Source organism: Oryza sativa, chromosome 1 (genome assembly GCF_034140825.1).
Source record: "Oryza sativa Japonica Group chromosome 1, ASM3414082v1".
Classification (NCBI taxonomy): domain Eukaryota; kingdom Viridiplantae; phylum Streptophyta; class Magnoliopsida; order Poales; family Poaceae; genus Oryza; species Oryza sativa.
In genome coordinates, this window is record NC_089035.1 from 36161423 (window position 1) to 36182369 (window position 20947).

Below are 20947 nucleotides of genomic sequence, written 5' to 3' on the forward strand. Positions count from 1 at the left end.
AATGCAGTGGAATGCAACAGAGTAAGAGACAGCCCAGGAAATCAGATTTAGTTGCTACAAGTAGCAGTAACAAATAACTCGCTTAACAACAGATGGCCCATGGTCCTGTCGATGCATGAGAGGAGAACAGGAGAAGCGACAGAGCGACACCAACATAGCGGAATCACCAACATTTCTGGCATTCTATTGTCGCTTTGTACGCCCGGACAATGCTTACCCTGAAAGTTTCTTGACCGAAAAGCTAGCCAGGTAACCCTTTCATAAAAATATAAGAAAATTTCGTTTTCAAAAGAAGAAGAAAGGTTGAATGGTGATCTAGGCCTTGACTCCACTGTCACCAGGATCATATTCATTTATTTCTGAAACCAACCCAAATCATATTCAATGCTATAATATATAGTTCCTCCGTTTTAAATACACGATGCCATCGGCTTTTAGACATACCGTTTGACCATTAATTTTATTAAAAAAGGGAGAATAGCTACTTTAGTCTCTAAAGTTTCTATGTATGATCAATTTAGTCCCTAACCTTTTAAATGGTCTAAAAAAATCCTTAACCTTTGTCATAAGGTCTAGAATAGTCCTTAGGTCCACCAAAATCATCATATGGATATGCCATGTCATCATTCATATAAAATATATGATGAATTGTCTAATTTACTCTTATGTATATCATAGAAAAATAAATATAAGGGTGAATTAGACATAACCATAGGAAAAAAATACTTATCTTTTCCCCCTTTTGAGGTATATTTTTGCTCTTACATATACCATATATTTTTTTAACCTTTTCTTTTTGTTTTTTTATTTTCATATGCGTAAGGATAAATTGGACAAATCATATAGATTTTGCATAGGAAGGTGACATGGCATATCCATGTGGCGATTTTGGTGGGACCAAGGACTATATTAGCCTACATGACAAATTTAAAGGACTTATTTGGAGAATATGAAAGATTAAGAACTAAAATGACCCAGGAGCGAAACTTTAGGGACCATATTAGCTATTATCCCATTAAAAAATATTGAAATTTGCAAAAAAACATAAGTCATGCTTATAATTAATATAATTAATAATAAAACGAATCAAAACAAAACATACAATATTTTTTAATAAAGCGAATAGTCACACTTCATGTAAAAATTTGACAACATTATATATATTTACAAACAGTGTTTCTTCAGGTCTAGAAGTCTCAAACCGGCAGTTGGCTCGACGTGTGGTACCAATAGTCACAAAGCTGCAAGAACTCCACGTCTCGCATCATTCTACCAAAAATAAACCCAAAGGAGGAATCAAGGCCTCAAGGGCCAACTGCTTCCCTCGCAAAAGAAAAAAAAGGGGGCCAACTGCCTCATGTGAAAACGTCACCATGTAATCGTGTAATGTGTATGCATGTTTGTTAATTCTCTGCTCCCTCCCAGCCAATCTGTACCCATAAGCCACCACGTTGACCATAATGATTTAGTACCATATACGATAATACGAGTAGATAAACCGCTATATGGGGTCGCGCGGAGCAAATCTGCTCGTCGCCGAAATCAAGTATAGTAAGCATAATTAAGTTTCCTAACCAGCCCAAAATTTTACTAAATCCGTTCTGGAGAGAACACCTAATCCTCACCAAAGCTTAACAGTATTGTGCCGCAGATATACACAGTACTTAATAATGGCTCCCATGAGTGGCGTGCTGTACCACGTTTCTGCATGCCTCGTATTGGCCAAGTCTGCGAGGCTTTGAATTGGTAAGGAATAAAACCCTCCCTGTTTCCGATCCACCCGTCCAATTAAATCATGCTTAGTGGCCGATTCAACGCCTGATCACGGAGGAGAAGGGAGGGGGAAGCATCACGCGAAATTTTAAGTGTGAGATGGCTTCCCCTCACCAAATCCCCAGCCTCCCTCTATAGCTTTGCTATGCTGACTACTTCCTCGCCATCTCCATAAAGCTTAGCTTGCCCCTCTCGCTCGCGTCTCTGTCTCTCACGCACGCGCACCGTGCAGAGCGAAGAGGAGAGGGGGCTAGCTCCGGGTGCCGTCGCCATGGCCAACCGGCGCAAGTTCTCGCAGGCGGGGGGCGGCGGCGGCGGCGGGGTGTTCGACCCGTTCGGCACGAAACAGGCCGTGTCGTCGCTGCGGAAGGGCGGGCGGCTGCCGGTGTACGTGGCTGGCGTCTTCTTCGTCATCTTCGTCATCATCATGTACGGCGAGGACATCCGGTCGCTCACGCTGGACCCGATCGCGCGCGCGGGGACAACGCCGGCGCGGATCGTGGAGCCGGTAGTGACGGAGGAGCGCCACGTCGCCCGGGTCAACCCTCCTCGGCGCGAGGTCTCGTCCGCGGAGAAGGCCGCCGCGTTGCCGCTCGACGTCGACGAGAGGCCGAAGCTGGCGACGCCGACGCCGACGGAGGCGGCGAAGGAGGTCCCGAAGGTCGAGAAGATCAGGAAGCCGAAGAAACCCAAGACGACGAAGAAGAAGCCGAGGAAGCCGCGGCCGGCGAAGAAGACGGTGGCGGCGGCAGCCGGGGGCCTGCTCGGCGTGCCGGAGACGTGCGACCTGTCCAAGGGCGAGTGGGTGTTCGACAACACCAGCTACCCTCTGTACCGGGAGGAGCAGTGCGAGTTCCTCACGTCGCAGGTGACGTGCATGAGGAACGGCCGCCGCGACGACACCTACCAGAAGTGGCGGTGGCAGCCCAAAGACTGCTCCATGCCCAGGTACGCAACCACGACGAGCCACCAATCACAATCTGTAATTTGCACCGGGCGGGAAAGCATGCGCCGTTTCTTCTGAAATGGAAACGCTCCAGCCAGCTGGACACGCAAGTATAAACGGCAAGTTTTGAATTTGTACGAATTGATTCAGGTTCGACGCGAAGCTGTTCATGGAGAGGCTCCGAGGGAAGCGGTTCATGTTCGTGGGGGACTCGCTGAACCGGAACCAGTGGGAGTCCATGGTGTGCCTGGTGCAGTCGGCGATGTCGCCGGGGAAGAAATACGTCACCTGGGAGGACCAGCGGGTCGTCTTCCACGCCGTGGTGCGTACTCCGCCCGTCTCCATCCATCCATCCATCCCGTCTTTAAGATTCGTACCGAGCTGCTCGCATGATGAACGTGCATACATACCCATCCCCATCTGTCTAGTCTAGCCAAGCCAGCCAACGGCGGGCCGGGTCCACGCGCGCGCGCACGGCTGCTGCGACTAGACCAGGGAGCAGTTGGTGTGTGGTGGTGGCGGCGGCTAGCTAGAACCGGTGAACCAACTTGTGCTCGATCAGCCGCCGGGTCGGTTTCTGATAGTGTGTTGTCGTGGCCTGTTGTGTTCTGAATTGTCGGGACGCGTGTGTACGTGCGTGCAGGAGTACAACGCGACGGTGGAGTTCTACTGGGCGCCGTTCCTGGTGGAGTCCAACTCCGACGACCCCAAGATCCACAGCATCCAGCACCGGATCATCAAGGCGGACGCGATCGCGGCGCACGCACAGAACTGGCGCGGCGTCGACTACCTCGTCTTCAACACCTACATCTGGTGGATGAACACCCTCAACATGAAGATCATGTACGCTAAATTTACGTTGCACGATATATCGATCGATCACAACGCCGTGCCGTGCAACCAACGGCGATCGATCGTGGGATGACAGTGACTGATAGGGGTGATCTTGCAGGAGACCGGGCGGGCAGAGCTGGGAGGAGCATGACGAGGTCGTGAGGATCGAGGCGTATCGGAAGGTGCTGACGACGTGGGCGAGCTGGGTGAACGACAACATCGACCCGGCGCGCACGTCCGTCTTCTTCATGAGCATCTCCCCTCTTCACATCAGGTACGTAAACCAGCCTACCTACCTTGTTACAATTCGCATTTTTTGTATTCTACCGTACGATCGATCTCAAGTATTTGGAGTATAGCTGGCACGTACGAACGCACGATTGAGCAATCAATTAAGCTAGTGTGTCAGTATATCTCAAGTCTCGACGGTAGTACGGTAGAGTGGGAAACGCCAAAATCTTGGAACTTTTGCATGCAAAAACCCAAAGTAAAGGTACGCACGCTTGCTGTTGGCGTCGCACTGCCAAAGAAAAAGAACGAGACGGCATGCACCGCATATGGTGCGTGCGTGTGCGTCCTGCAGAGAATTTTACACGGATTGGTGGTGGAGTGGGCGCCCCGTCTCGGCCGGCTACGCGCGACCGAGTCGGTTCCCGTGGGCGAAACGAACAGTACGAATCGAAGCGGGCCCAGGCCAATAGAAAGAGACGAGTCACCCGGCCGCCTCGAGCCAGATTGTAGTTGTGCGCGCGCGTGGAAATGTCAGAGACCCTACATATGTGTCTTGACTTGTGGTGGTAATTATAAAGATTAAACCGTGCAAACGATTCGTGTTAATTAGTGTCAGGCGACTAGCACACCGTGAGCACCGGACGCAACACATGGATTATTCGTCATTGGCGTTGGCCATGAGACCGTCCCTTAATTACTTCAACGTGGCCGCGGTCCTGCTATAACATGCTACCGCGACAACTGTAGCAAACCAACTCCCATTAATTTACTTATAGGGTTTGACATTTCAGTTAGTGGCGTATCATCTGTAGACTAAAGTAGAGAGAGTGAGTATCTAACACGCTCACACGGGATGCCTTGCCATGCCGGCCAGCAAATGACTCCTGCCAGTACACCATAGCACGGCTAACCGACACACAGCTCCGTTGCTGAAAAGCTTAAAATTATCTGCAAACCCCAATGGTGACCACACTTGAGCAGTTTGCACAACCACACCACTGTTGAAAACTACGCTTTTATATGTATCACTTGGAGCGGCATCTTCTTAGCTAAGCTGTGGCTTCTTTCCAGTTCTCACTTAGCACGCACTTTCTGCGCCCAAGAATGTGCGTCACATAACTGACCCGGTCTGCAAATGTCCAATCAAATGAGGTTACTATCGGGCGCCCCTATTATTGTTTCTGCTTGTTGTGGCCATCTCGCATTTCCCAAAATTTTAATACTCCTACTCCCCTACTGCGCCATGGGTATATATGCATAGTTGTGTGTACCTGTTCGCTCACATGGGTAGGAGAATTATTTGCACATGAGTCCGAGATGGAAGCTTCTCCGCACGATCTTTTTTTCCCATTTGGCCGCCGTTTGCGAGCCGTGGATGAGTGAATCCCACGATGACGACGACGATCCCAGACCTGCAGGACGGGCACCGTAGTTCGTGATGACATATTGAAAAATACTAGTATCATCGTTGTGAGGGCTCATCATCTTGTGACCGGAATTCTAGGATCTCGGAGTACAGAACGCATTGAACCACGGAGCAAGTAGATAAATTATCTAATCTGACACATATATAGGGGTTGAAGATTAGTAGAGGGGAATTCAAATCTGGTTGGCTGAACCTAGCTACTACACGTCGCTTGTGGTTGACGATTTGCTTTTCTTCTTGTGCAATTCAGCTTGAGAGTTCCTCAACCCCGTGTTCTACTGGTGGAGAATTCAAACTTACAAGACTGAACAAAAAGAAATGGTGGTTTGCAATTGATATGTGTGATGAAACATAAATAAGGCCTGGTAGATCGATGCCCATACGTGTATTATTGCGTACTTTACGATGAAGGGACAGATGCTGCTTTGTTAGTATCGGATCGAACAGAAGGTTGTGCTGGTTACTGTTGCGGATCGATGTCAATTAGGCTTGATAAGGATTGGCATGGCCCGCGGATGACGCCTTACGAAAGCTCTCCCTCTATAAAAACTTTTAGGACAGTCCCAACCCATAACACTAGATATGGTTTCAACTCTACATCATCAAGAAACTAGTACTAGACACTACTCTTCTAATGCAAACACCACTATTCCGTACTTCAATTTAATGCTACTTATCTCACATGATGTCTTGGATGTTGTGTAAAAATCATGTCTCATACAAGATATGGTTTCCTTCTCTTTCCTCATTTATTCACTTGCCACATTATTTTTTGTTCTACGTGGCAACTTATTTAATTATATGGACACCATACTAGTTATTGGGTTGAAAATCCCTAATATTAGGAACAGTCTTATCCTGAAACTGATAGGTGCTTAGGGTCCCGTGAAGCAAACCACTTTGATTTGTCTGCGAATTTTGAAGTCAATGATTCCCTTTTGTATACTACCTCCGTCCCACAATAAGTACAATCATGAGTTTTCGCGCCCAACTTTAATCGCCCGTCTTATTTAAAATTTTTTATAATTAGCATTTTTGTTGTTATAAGATGATAAAACATGAATAGTACTTTACTCGTGACTTATATCTTTAGTTTTTTTAAAAAAAAATTTAAATAAAACGAATGGTCAAAGTTGGGCGCGGAAAACCATGACTGCATTTATTTTGGGACGGATGGTGTAGGAAAGAGGATGCGAGAATATGGTTAACTAGTAACCGGACAAAATTGCCGAGGTTCATGTCACATCTGGTAAACAAACAAATCACCGGGGTTTTATCGTCAGTTAATTACTAGTAGTATTACTGCTTTCCTTCTTGGATTAGGAAGAAGGCCGAAAAAACATTTGCCGTGTCCAGCTGTGTGATCTCGAAAGTTGTTGACTATTCCGAGTAGGGATTGCGTCTACAACTGAGGAACCTACGCTTTTGGCTTCTTTGGGTTCGGAGGCATGTCACGTCAACAGATACAGTTAAAAGTTTGGTCAACCAAAGCACAATTACTCCGTACTACCGATATCATGTACTCCCTCTGTCCCATAATATAAGTAATTTTGAGTTTTTGCTTACAACGTTTGACCACTCGTCTTATTTAAAATTTTTTAAAATTATTATTTATTTTATTTGTGACTTATTTTAATATCTACAGTACTTTAAGTACAACTTTTCGTTTTTTATATTTGCAAAAAAAATTTGAATAAGACGAGTTGTCAAATTTATCGTGGGACGGAGTGAGGACTACGATCCCCATGCTTATGCTACTATGCATAGGTCTGCTAAATAATTTGCCCATGATTTCACCGTTATCAAACTGACAAAACTTACATCCTGGTCGTTAATTCGGTTTCTGAAAAATCTGTTTTCGTGGCTCTGCAGCCCGGAGGTGTGGGGGAACCCGGGCGGGATCCGGTGCGCCAAGGAGACGATGCCGCTGCTCAACTGGCACGGGCCGATCTGGCTGGGCACGGACTGGGACATGTTCCACGCGGCGGCCAACGTGTCCCGCACGGCGGCGACGCGGGTGCCCATCACCTTCGTCGACGTGACCACCATGTCGGAGCGGCGCAAGGACGGGCACACCTCCGTGCACACCATCCGGCAGGGCAAGGTGCTGACGCCGGAGCAGCAGGCCGACCCTGGCACCTACGCCGACTGCATCCACTGGTGCCTCCCCGGCGTCCCTGACATCTGGAACCTCATCCTCTACACCAGGATAATGTCCAGGCCGCAGCTGGTATAGCAAATTCCAAGAATTTACGGAGACCGGATTACTCATAGGCAGAGCTGGTTGGTTATACACAATCATCGTACTGAAAAGAGATTTTTCTTCTTCTTTTCTTCACATTCTTTTCTGGCCGTTTCACCTGCTGTCAGAAGATGTCTTTCATTTGTTCTTTTTCTTCAGGGGTTAGGTTAAGTGGGAAGAGATCGATACAGTATATGGTTATATATATGGCTAATGGGATGGCCATGCTTGCGTACGTTACGTGCCTGCGTGCACAGATGCGCTGTAAGGTTCCTGACCAAACTGTACATTGGGGAAGAAAAGGATTAAAGCGAAAGAGATGAACAGATATGGTTTACAGAGAAACGGACGGCTTCATGCGTCCAGCTGCAGATCGAGTAGTGGTGGCCTCGTGGGGATACCTACTGCCTACCCATGAGTCCATGACAGAAAACTCTGCTCGATCTGTTCTTTTCTCCGGGTATTTTTTTTCCCTACTTACACACGGGAAACAGATCGAAAAGGCACTTTCAGTTGATCATTTCGATGTAAAGCCTGAAAATCATCTACCTGAAAGTTGAGTGACAAAAAGAAGCACCACCTGTCAACAGTTGAGGAGGGGGACTACAGCTCCACTACGAGCCGTCCATGCAGCTGAGGCATGCAAGCCTGCTGCTTCTTAGTTTCCTGCATTTTTCTGTATGCGTTTCGTTGCGGTAGCAAAGCTCGCGTATCCTCTTTGTCGTGGCAAGATGCTGCTGCTGCGACAGGTAGGACACTGGACACGCCACACGTCGACGAGGCCGTTCCATGTATGCGAGGAGCAAAGTTGCTGGGAGATAAAGCACGGGGCGTGCTTTGTCTTCTCTGTAGAAATAAAGGGACTGTCTATATCCGTTGGCAGAAAATTTTACCTCTTATCTTTTAAATTTTAGGCCACTTTTATCTTTTAAATTTTGTACCATCGGATATGCTTTAAGATTTGTGCAGAGACATTAACCCTAGCTCTCCTCCCGTTCCCCTCGCATCGCTCATTTCGCCGCCACCATCACGCATTTCTCCGCTATGCCTGATCCCCTGCCGCCACCGCCCCATCGTGCCGCCGACTGCCTCCCCAAGCCGTCAACGACGAGATGCCCCGCCACCAACATCAGCCCACCGCCCTCTTCCAACACCACAGCTCCAGCGTCGCTGCCAGCGCCTCACCGCCCGCCCGATCCACCGCCCACCGTCGGGCTGTCGTCTCCCCCGGCCATCTCTATAGAGCCGGCGAACTCCTCCCCTTCCTCCTCCCCCTCCCACCCCACCCCGGGACACTAACCTGTAGGGTCCTCTACCGGAGTCTAAAGTGTCGCCAGCGTCAGAGAAGAAGAGGAGGTCGCCGGAGTTGGAGGAGAAGGCCAGGAGCATGAATATTGAAGCTAATCCAGTGTCCCAAAATCTGCAAGATTTGGATATGTAATTTCTGTCGAAAGAAGGTTAGCAATTCCGAGAAATAAAAGTTGTTACGTGTAACGAACCTCGCCGTACCACCTAGTGTGGAGTTAAAATGAAATGAAGGAAGATATTATATGTTTAATTTACTTTATTTTAAATTGATTTTATAGTTTGTATTAAGAGGATGCGCACATAATAAAAAAAAGATAAGTTATAGCTAAAATATTTTAATGCCCGGGTTTCTGGGCATCTAGATCTCGTATACTCCCGCCCCCGCATGCCACTCTGCTAGTACGTGCACGAGGAAGAAACCGATCGAGCTGATGAGGTCGCGTCGTACTACCAGCTCAGCAGATCAGCCTCATTTATTGTGTAAGATCAGGCGCGATATGGTGCTCGGCGATCAGCAAGGTTGGAGTAGCTATGGCCTATGAGCACAGGTCACTCGACGATGCGTGAATGCGTGATGCGTCCTGTGCACCAAACTGAACAGATATATAGTCAGATTAACGAATTTAACGATTTGGCCGGCCCTTTTCCATTTCCAGTCCTATGTTCATATAGCTGTGGAGTCCTTGTGCAACGAATGATATCAGATGCGACAAGTGTAGGAGCGTGTGTCTATGCAGTCGAATGTCCAGAAAATTGTCCATTTTGCCAACATGCAGGTTTCAGAATTGGGACCATTAAATGGACCATTAGTTCTACTAGGCCCGGCCCATGCAGGTTTAAGAATTGCAACAGTGGGGAAGCCACAGCTTCAGTCATCAGTCTTATAAAAAGAACAAGGGATTACTGAAGACTCAAGGCCCCAGAGTTACATACCATTCAGGCATTCACCGACTGGCACATTTAACTGCTAGTGAGAGAGTGTAAGGCATAATCATGTTCCTAAAATACACAACAAACTATACTACTCTACTAGTAGTATATTTCTGTGAGGAAAATACACTACCATTACTTAAACTTGATCGATTTTCGTTTCCCAACGATTTTAAGTACTACATTTGCTTTGCATGGACCTAAGGAAAGCCATAGGAAGCATGGGCCGGCCTGATCCATACTAATTCTTCTAGGCCCGGCCCACTATTTCTTCCCCGGGGCCCGAGCTCGTTTATAACCTAGAGAACGCCCCCTGAAGCTGCTCGCCGCCGCCGGCCGCCTTATAAATCTATCCTCCTCAAAGATCCCTATCTCTTCAGGTTCAGGCTCCAAGCAAGCAAGTACTCCTTCATCTTACTCCTAGATTTCATCCATCCTTTGCGTTGATCCTTCTCCAAGATAGATTCAATAGTAGAGTTCCCGTCTCAGTCTAGCCGTATTGTTTTGTTTTCGCTGTAAATTTTCGTTCGATTTGTCGTGTACTGCTTGTGGCGGCAACTTTATCAAGAAGGGCCATGAATTAACTTTTGGTTAATCATGGACTAATTAGGCTAAAAAAATTCGTCTCACGATTTTCATGCAAACTGTTAATTATTTTTTTATCTATATTTAATGTTCATTCGTCTCACGATTTCCATACAAATTGTTAATTACTTTTTTTCTATATTATGTTCTATGTATATGTCTAAAGATTCGATGTGACGTTTTTTTAGAACTCGCGAAAAGAAAATTTTTGGGTCACATCGGATGTTTGACCGGATGTTGGAAGGGTTTTTCGGACACGAATGAAAAAAATAATTTCATAACTCGCTTGGAAACCACGAGACGAATCTTCTGAGCCTAATTAATCTGACATTAGCACTTGTGGGTTACGGTAGCATTTATGGCTAATCATGGACTAACTAGGCTCAAAAGATTCATCTCGCGATTTTCCCCTAACTGTGCAATTAGTTTTTTCATTTATCTATATTTAATATTTTATGCATGTGTTCAGAGATTTGATATGATGTTTTTGGGAAAAATTTTGGGGACTAAACGAAGCCAGTTGGAATTTTGGGGACTAAACGAAGCCAGTTGGGGTAGTTGGGGTGCAGACAGGTGTTTCGTGTGTCCACGTCTCGAAACAATCATGCAGAAACATCGTTCGCTGGGTTGCAGCACAAGCTCGCACAGCAATCGTATCCTTATGTATTGCGTCCGTTCGACCGTTCCGTTTCGCGAAGAAAGTACCTATTAACATCATGAGAAACTGAACGCTAAAGCGCCCTTTGAGGGCAAGTTCAACGCTCTATTGCAATGACATCAGTGCATCACTTTCCTCTTGGTGACAGTGAATTCAAAACAGAAACTGCAAGTGGCATCCGTTGCTGTGAGCTAAGTTAACGAAACCATGTAGGAGTAGTAATAAACTAACTGATGCACATATTAACTATACTATTAATGAACTTACTAACTGATGTACAGATTAACTAAGAAATTAATCAGTTTCCCACCGCCTGAACCTCCGGACCAGCAGCCCAGGCACCGGCGGGTGCAATGCAATGGAATGTGCACGTACGGGCGCACGGCGCAGTTTACATGCGACGACCGAGCGAGCCCTGTGCGTGCATATGATCAGACAGCATCGCTCCCGGCGACGTCCGGTTTGGTGGTGGCCGCGGCCGGGAGAAGCGAGCTCCTGCACAGAGGGCAGCTCGGCCGCGAGCGGAGCCACGCGTCCACGCACTCCGGGTGGAACCCGTGCCCGCACAGCGGCAGCGCCTTCACCTTCTCGCCCTCTTCGAACTCCCCGAGGCATATCGAGCACTGCGCGGCGCCGCCGTCGTCGCCATCACCTGCAGCCGACGCCACGGCCCGGTACAGCGCCACGGGCATGCTCGCTATCGTCGCGTCGTCGAGGCCGGTCACCGATGAGGCTGAACCTGGCGCGGTCGCCGCAGCGTGCGACGAGGAGAAGCCGGAGCTGGTGGTGGCGGGCATCGGCGTCGTGTCGCGGCCGTAGCGGTGGCAGTGGCACGCCCAGCGGAGGTAGAGGGAGACGGCGACGAAGCAGACGAGGACGAAGAGGAGCGCCACGAGGAGCGGCACCGCGCGGCCGCGCACCGCGAAGTTGCCGTCGTCGACGTCGCCGTAGCGCCACCGGAGCCCCAACGCCTGGGACGACGCGTCCTGCGCTGCCGCCATGCTGTGCAACGTACTCCTACGCGGCTGAGCCAAAGTCCAAACGCAGCAGCCGCACGCACACGTCACGTATTCACGTAGTGTCGGTTTGTGTCGTTCGTCGCGCCTCGGCGGAACAAAATTTAAGGCGCGCGCGCGTGCGGTTCGCTGCACGCTGCGACGCTGCGTTACGTGGCTAACGCGGGCTCGGCGATCCCTGTCCCCAGCCGGTGCTCAAAATGCGCGGTGTGCCGGTGAGTGTGTGATATGGTGGTTCCTAGCTTGTTTCCCTTTTACGTTTGACGAAGGCTAGTCGTTCATGGGCCAAGAAATGAGGCAGCGACTGTTGGCTCGACGCTGTTCATGTAGAGTGGGACACGACAGTTACCACAGAGATTCCCAGGAATGTTTCACGTACCGATTGGTTGTTCTCAATATGCAGATTTGTGGAAAAACAGAGGCCTCCTGCGGTTACTTTGAATTTCTGGAAGCATCTTAATCGGTGTTATTATTCTTCGCTGAGTTTTGTGTGGCTGTCGTTGGTTCGTGCTGACATGCATGGTACTGCTTGCTGAGCTACTGTCACATGTCGGGATTATGCTAGCAGCTGAAAGAACCATCTAGGCAGAGTAGTAGTCCTATTTGATTGGTTTGTGCGGGTCAGTTTCATCGTTATGACGGGTTTGTCTAGATACACAAATGACCAATTCAGATTGTAGCCAAAATAAATCTTATCAAGTTTTAATAATGCTAAAATTTTAGCAAGATGACAATATTACTAAAATTTTGGTAGTATTTCTTATGTGTTAACCAAATTTAGCAAACTAAACGTAGATATTTTTTTAACAATATAAAAAAAAAGGTATGGTTGAAAATGGCATCAAAGTGAAGAGGTCCAAAATTTGGTGATATATTCACTTCTCCAGTTGTCCGTGTAGACCATATTGGACTCTTGAAAGTTTGCACAGGAGCCACGTCTTCACAGACTCCACTAGCTAGTTCTGTGAACATACGTGCACCACTGCATGAAGTGAACTCGTTCCCATTTTCTCCCACAGTCACAGGAGCACCACGATCGGCATGGCACTGACCTAATAACAACACCCTAACCCCCATGGGCCAGGCCCAATCTGAGGCGATGGGCATTGCAAATAGAGCCGAAATAGATGTAAGTGGATATACCCGTAAACCAATTTATAGATCAAATTAGTAGGTAACCGTGAGTTAATTTATAGGTTATCCAATAATTTTATTTATAAATAGATTCACGGGTTGACCTATTTACATCCTAAGCTGCATCGATCCCTCCAATGCCCCACCATCACGCTTCTACCAGTTGGGTAAAAAAAAAACACAACAGGCTGAACAGCTTACGTGTTGGGCCTAGTTTAGGGTCAATATACAGAATCCATTATATGCCATTGAGTTTGTCTCATTTCTATGATTAGCTATTGACTTTGTCACGTTCTACAATATACCATCGACTTTTGCTTAACTTCTACGATTTACCATCACCATCCGGTCAGTCTCCGTTAGTAATATACTACATTTTTTTTCAAATAACCAAAATAACTTTAGGACACAAATATCCAAAATTAGAATAAAAACTCTAAAATCGTTATTTTTGCATACCTTTTTAGAGGCATACGGGTGATCGACCCAATTGCATGGAAAAAATGACCACATGCAAAAATCCTTTTTTATAGTGCCACCTAGGCTCGCACAATAAAATTTAAATAGTTTTTATGACTTGTGAACAAAATTTTTATAGCAAACGTTTCACAAAATAAGATTTGTTTGGGCTTTTTTTTAAGATAAAGAAAACTTTCAGACTCCAAGGGGTTCGTTTGGAACAAATAAATTAATTTAGATGAAATTTTAAAGATAGGATTTCTATAGAAATAATTCCTATGTGGTCATTTGAAATGAAACTAGGAATGGCTCTCCTAAACCCCTTTAAAATTCTTTAGGATTACCTCAAACCATAGAAATTTTGGTGGATTTTTGACATAAATTCGAACCTTCTGGAAAAAAAATTCCTTTGTGTCTATCTCTTTTCTGATTCCTATATTTATCCTGTGTTTCATCCAAAAGGTCTTTTTCGCAGGTTTTTTTGTGTGTTTTTCTATTATAGGATTTAAGATGGGCTCAAAGGCACTTCAATCCTACTAGTGTTTTTTTTCTACCACCCCGTGTTTTAAAAATCCTGCGTTTTAAAGTAGTTCTAAGGGCCCCTTTGATTTGTAAGAAAAGTATAAGAAATTTGGAAGATTTTAATCCTATGGGAAAAAAATTCCTATGGAAACCATATCGTATCATATCATATACTTTGAAATTCCTATGGAATAAATAATCCTATAGAGATTTTGGAGGAAAGTTAGTAAGAGGTTCAATTTCTTGGAAAAATTCTTTTGAGCCTATCTCTCTAATCTGATTCTTACGTTTTTCCAGCGGTCCAATCAAATGGTCATTCCTGTGTTTTTTTTATGTATTTTTCAATTTTCTGTTTTACGCTTGTATTCCTATCATAATGCTGTGTTTTTCCTATTTTTTTTTATTTTTTCATTGCTGGGATTTAAAGGTGCCTAAAATATTTCAAATCCTTGCATGAGTGTGATGTGACATGCCGAGGGATGTGTGTGCGTGTGCAGGTATAATATAAAAGAAAATGTCAACATTGTAGCCGGACCCGCGGAGACAGCGTCGAGCCACTCGAGCGGCATGGAAGGGCAAACCGTACGCTGGAGCAAGGAGGCTATCTAGACAAGTCTGGCAGCTATAGCAAGCTAGCCGGTCCTGATGAATCGAGGAATACCAGCCTACTGCCTTTGCCTAGAAATAATTTTAACTCCCTAAAACATCAAATCGGCCGCTGCGTGACATAGCATCAGTCCTGCCAAAATCTTTGCCTCTGATCACACGGGTGGACGTCGCCATCCTCGTTAATGAAGCCCTTTATTCCCGCACAGCCCAATCCCTGCAGCCTGCAGGCATGATGCAAGGCGTACCAGCGGACAGCAGATACACAGGGGGATGCAAAGGCCGGATTCAGCTAGCGCTCGTATTTTAACTCGGGCCGAGTTTAGAACCTGTTTGATTGGTGAAATAAAAATTTTTAGTAGTCACATCGAATGTTTGACCGGATGTTGGAAGGGGTTTTCAGAAATGATTGAAAAAACTAATTTCATAACTCGCCTGGAAACCGTGAGACGAATCTTTTGAGCCTAATTAAACCATCATTAGCACATGTGGGTTACTGTAGCACTTATGACTAATCATGGTCTAATTAGGCTCAAAAGATTCGTCTCGCGATTTACATGCAAACTGTGTAATTAGTTTTTCATTTTATCTATATTTAATGCTACGTATATATGTCTAAAGATTCGATGTGATTTTTTTTTGGAAAAAGTTTTTAGGGAACTAAATAAGACCTTAGTTCCAAATTTTTTCTTCAAACTTCCAACTTTTCCATCACATCAAAACTTTCCTACACACATAAACTTCCAACTTTTCCGTCACATCGTTCCAATTTTAACCAAATTTCTAATTTTGACGTGAACTAAGCACACCCAAAATTTCGGTATGCTTGGGTGTGCTTAGTTCACGCCAAAATTGGAAGTTTGGTTGAAATTGCAACAATGTGACGGAAAAGTTGAAAGTTTATGTGTGTAGGAAAGTTTTTATGTGATCGAAAAGTTGAAAGTTTGAAAAAAATTAATTATTGTAGCTACAGAGTTATATACAATCGTAGTTTGGTACTCGTAGTACGATATTGGAAGGTTTTCTCGATAGGTCGATCAGCAAGAAATTATACCTTTACAGTCAGTACTATCTGCGTCTGGTTCGTGGTCGTCCGCAATGACACCGTCGTCGGCTTGCCGCGCTAGGACGAGCGCAGGTGTGTTGGGAGTCTAATTTACAAAATTCCAATGATTTAGAATGATCACTTCTATTTAATGTCAAATTTATTAATCTACTGTCATGAGGATGAAGTCATTGTAATCGGTCATTTTAATTTACTTGCTGCCGTTCTTCCTTTTCTCTTCTTCCTAATCTTTCGGTTGCCTTCTTCTCTTGGTTCTTGCTGACGTAGGAGAAGTAGAGTGCGTCAACATCTCTTTTGATAATTTTTTGATCACCTCACGATTAGCGTCGGTCGATTGGACGACTTAGCTTTTAGGGTTTTAACATTGAGAGAGTTTGAGAGTCCCCGCGAATTAAATTTCAAAATATACCGTTTATTTAATTTTTTTAAGGAATATTTGGGATGAAAATTTTTTTTTTGCGAAAATATACCGTCGATCTCGCACAATCATTGCGCGAAAATAACGGATGCGTGACGTCGCAGGCGGTATCGCGTGGGCTATGTGCGAGACCGCGCGGTCTTACGAAATGAAAGAGCGAGGTCTTGCTGAAACAGTCTGCGACAGTATTAACCGGCTCCATTTAATTAGTGATCAAGTACATAATTAACTATTAGCTAATAATAATTAGTGATTAATTATCGTGCACGGTGCGGTCTCGTACTTTCAATGCGCAATACCGTCTGCAATGTCACATCCACGTCATTTTCGCGCAACGGTTGTGCGAGATCGTGCGAGATCGACGTTATATTATCGCAAAAAAGTTTACATTCGAAATATTTTGAAAAAAAAAATAGATGAACAATATATTTTTCAAATTTAATTCGCTTCCCTGCTACCTCTCCTCCGCTTTATTTATTTTGTAGGGATACTGGTAGAACTCAGGTGATTAATCTTCTGTTACCTAGGTTCGATTCTGTTTTACACTAATCATACAAAATAAAACTTTATCTTATATTTTTTTCTTAATATATAGGAAAGGCAACGATGGTTCTATCTTTTTTTTAATTATTTTTATCGGCAGTAGTGAACCCATAAATCAAGGCACCGGCGTGACAAGCACACGATCAAGCAGCAACGTCGTCGTCTCGCGGCCGCCCGACCGGCCGGCGCCGTGGCCTGGTGCGCGCGACGCGATTGCATTGCATGTGCACAACCGTACATGTGCGGCACCGGCCCGTGCAGCACGAATGCAGGATGCACCACTGCACACGGCTAAGCTAAGCTGCGGGGGCAGGTAGGGGGCCAGATTTTCCATGTCGCTACTCCGTGCCAGTGCCACTGCAGCGTCGTCAGCGACTCTCAGGCGCGCGCGGCCACATCATATCATATCATATCATATCACGTCTCGTCTCGCTCTCGGTGCAGGCGGTCCTAGGCGCGCGCGCGCGCGCTCGTACGTACACAGGCCGGAATGTCACATGGCAATCTCTTCACGGCGACGCGACGCGGTCGGTCCGTACGACGACGTTGCGCGCGTCCGGGTTCTCGCTGGCGAGCTGGGCCTGACAGAACTGACTGTTCAATGTGTTCATAGACTATTCTTTGTCACGGAAGAGAGCCGTGCCTCCGAGACGACCATAGCAAGTTCGGTGTGGAGTAGGAGTACTAGAACTAAAAGATCATCAGGTGTTCCAAATTGGAAATTGAGATTTTCCCAAAACGAAATTAAGATGAGGTCCGGAGTATAATAACGCATGGCAAAGCCCCTATAGCTAGACTCACTAAACATGCTCATTGCCGTCAGCTTTGTGACATCTTAAACACACAATCACCCACCCGGCCAGGAGTTTTTCCCATTTAATGGAGAAGCTTGAAGCAATGAAATTGTTGGCGTCAAAAGTCTAAAATACATGCAGTCGTCAAAGAACCTGGATTAATTTGCAATGAGCAGATTTTTTTTTAAAAAATACTAACCGGTTTTCAGGCAAATCGACTAAGAAACTACTACTACTCTAGACATGAAGGAAAAAAATAAAAAAGATAGGTATTTCTAGTCGCCCCTAACCCGAAATATACATAGGGGCACCTAGGATCAGTGGCCTGGTATTAAATATATTTTAGAATAGATTTTGAGTGCCTCCAAATTTGTTAAAGTTCAGTTATTTTATTCATCCGTTGGATGATAATACAATGGTTGCCAACACCTCCTAATTACACTTATTTAAACAAAGTCACTTCTTTAGATACATGGTTGAAAAATATGTTACTCTAACCAGAAAAAAAATATAAAATTACATGAAATAAACTTATAGCTAATAAAAAGTTATAAAATTTACGTGCATTTTTTTTAACTTAGATTAAATATAAAGTAAAAAAAATCATATATAACGACAAATTTGTAGTTAGATATATGCATTGTGGAATTATAGATGACTGAAAATGTATAACTCCTTAACCGTATGAAATCTATCAAATCCCTAATTAAAATAGAATTGCACATCATGTTCCAATCCAATTAACGTAAATTGATGGAGAGAAAAATATCACGTACTCTCCATTTATCATATATAAGCATTTCTACTCTATCCGTTCTAAAATATAAACAACACTATCACCTTCTGGCAGTTCTAGCTACTTCCTACCTTACCAGTGTATTTTGAGGTAAATTACAAACACCCCCTTAATTAGCCGCCTCCGTTGCCTACTTGCCTCCGCCCTGCAGTGATCTGTCATGCATGGCTTGTCTCTGCCTCCCATCCTCTATCTCCTCCTCTTTGCCTAGCCTCCATTTGTTTAAGCTGATCGAGGCGACCGCGCGATGTAACACGGCAAGGCATGCACGTACACGCGCGGACGAGAAGCTCTGACTCGTTGCAGGCTAGAATGCTACAGTACAGTAGATAGCTGGTACGTGTTAAGACCGAGTTTAGTTCCAAACTTTTTCTTCAAACTTTTAATTTTTTTATCACATCTAAACTTTCTTACACACATAAACTTTCAACTTTTCTATCATATCTTTCCAATTTCAACCAAACTTCTAATTTTAACGTGAACTAAACACACACTTAATCTTCCAGAGGCCCGGAAGGTAGGAGTAGCTATATAGCCTATTGTTGCAAGCAGAGCCAATATATATAGAAGGAAATATATACCTGGTACGTACGTACTCGTCGATATGGAAGCTAAGCTAAGCTACACCGCGAAGCGGCTGGGCACTGTTCATGCATGGCCATCGACCGAATAGAATAGAAAGTACACGTACTTGTAGCCACTGTGTCACAGCGACTTCCATTTCCAAGAACTGTACTCGCGCACGCTCGGTTGGAAGCTTGTAGGCGTACGGTATCGGGCGCCTTCGATTCAACGATTTCCTCAAAGTGCTATAACATCCTTCCAATGATGATGATCAGAGATTTGGATGACTCGAGTCTTGTGCAACCATGCATGCGCATATATGCATGTGTCGTTAAGTTATAAGCTCGACAGTGAAATCCCATCTTGTTTGGAAGCCGAAGGTTTTCCAAAATTCGTTGAACTTTCTTAGGATAATTATGGAAGTGATAATTCAGTGTGTTCAACTCTTTCGCGTTTATTATATTAAAAAATAGTTTTTTTTAAAAAAAATATGTGTTTCAAATCCCGCTAACTCTATTTGAATTAATTTCTCTCAACGTATATATGTGTGGTTACCTATTATCCTAGTGATCACAGAGCCAGAAATTCTAAAATTTATAAGTAGGGAGGTGTTTGCTGCGGTCATATATAACTTGTCTCATACTCCTATTTGCTTAAACTATAATAAGCTAGCATTTGCTTAAGCAAAAATAATTTGAGTACGATGGTAATTCCCGATAGAAATGAATGGAGGGATCGTCCAAAGTAATGCTTCCAAGAGTAGACCACGCTAATAAGTCCCATAAGCGCTCATGGAGCTTATATGACCCAATGACTGAAATATTTTTTTCAATGACAGCATCGGCTACGTACAGGGCTTCAAATATCCACCAAACACAAGTCTGTACAAGGTAAAACAACTGGAGTAGACAGAAGACTAGAGGTGAAGCTAGCTAGAAACGAATAAAGAGCCATTATTCTATGCTGTCTCTTTGCCACCATCTCCGGGGATGTGTTACCTCCCGGGTGGTCATGTGTACAAAGGGGTGAATGTGACACAGGTACCAATCATGTGATCATGTATTTCACAAAGGCACTCAATAAAAAGGGATTGTACGGCTTCCGAAGACCCTAGCTGGCTAGGCTTCTTTTCACCAAAAATATAGCGGGCTTTCGATCACTGGTACTGTATGAGTGCTAGTAAAAATTAAAGTCGAGATCTCTAGAGACTAGAGCTATCCCATCCATGTACGTACCTCTTCATGAATTAAAGCATGTATTGTGAACTAACAATGTCAACATTATTCATGACCGAATCTGTTTATTTCATCTCTCGCTGTATAGTACAAATTAGGACTTTAATTTTGCAAAGTTGTAGATATATGTATTAATTAATTGTTTAAATGTTGTGATATTTTTCTTAAAAAATATAACCATTCAGTTGATATTTAAGAACAAAAAACATGAATCTAAACGAGTGCACGTGCACTTGAGTAGGTACGGAGCACAATTTTTCTGCCCACTGCACTGATCATCAGAAATAACTAGGCCAATTACGAAAACATTGCCTACGTTTTTTTATTAATAGAAGAAGCCTTGCGTTGATCCTTTTTCAAACGTAATTAAACTCATCAATTTAAATTAATTAAACTCATCAATTTAAAATCAATTCAAACCCTGGTCTTAGGTGGGTTGACTGTAACCCTATTTTCTTCTTAATTGATTGGCAGAGTTCCTATCCCTTTTCTATAAGAATTCAAAGCATCAAACTATGAGACTAGAGGGGGAAAATACAATAACAGTGCATGATGTATTTCTTAAGAGGGGACCGTCTATTGTCCAATATAAAAATTCAATCAAATTAAAAGAGTAGCCAGCTTACATCGGACTCATGTAAGATCGTAATCTAATATATATTTCCTGGTCCTATTACATAACCCATGATATCTTCATTGTACATTTTTGTCACGCTCTCGTCACCAATGAAGTCGCTAAAGGCCCCTTCTCTCTTCCCCACCTCTTCAGCAATACTCCCATGTGCCCCCCTTTTCTTCTTTGTCGGTGATTCGTCTTGTCGCACTTTTCCTGTCTGTAGTGGCTTATGCGACACACTCCCT

General features: G+C 44.6%; 2 protein-coding genes across 4 annotated transcripts; one reads left to right on the plus strand and one right to left on the minus strand.

The window, feature by feature from the left end:
* Window positions 1-1896: 1896 nt before the first annotated feature.
* Window positions 1897-9010, plus strand: LOC4327430 (xylan O-acetyltransferase 1-like). Of its 3 annotated transcripts, none has more exons than XM_066305124.1 (5): window positions 1897-2721; window positions 2870-3041; window positions 3363-3562; window positions 3672-3827; window positions 8551-9010. In XM_066305124.1, exons 1-5 carry the CDS (start codon window positions 2045-2047, stop codon window positions 8693-8695), a joined length of 1350 nt encoding a protein of 449 aa, XP_066161221.1. In that variant the 5' UTR covers window positions 1897-2044; the 3' UTR covers window positions 8696-9010. The 3 variants fall into 3 exon arrangements, with proteins under 3 accessions (XP_066161221.1, XP_015618544.1, XP_015618561.1); XM_015763058.3 differs by lacking the exon at window positions 8551-9010 and adding an exon at window positions 7083-7797; XM_015763075.3 differs by lacking the exon at window positions 8551-9010 and adding an exon at window positions 5461-5891.
* Window positions 9011-11082: 2072 nt separating this feature from the next.
* LOC107277512 (RING-H2 finger protein ATL66) lies at window positions 11083-12024 on the minus strand. The gene has a single exon (XM_015763084.3). It carries the CDS (start codon window positions 11932-11934, stop codon window positions 11365-11367), a length of 570 nt encoding a protein of 189 aa, XP_015618570.1. The 5' UTR covers window positions 11935-12024; the 3' UTR covers window positions 11083-11364.
* Between the last annotated feature and the right edge of the window lie 8923 nt (window positions 12025-20947).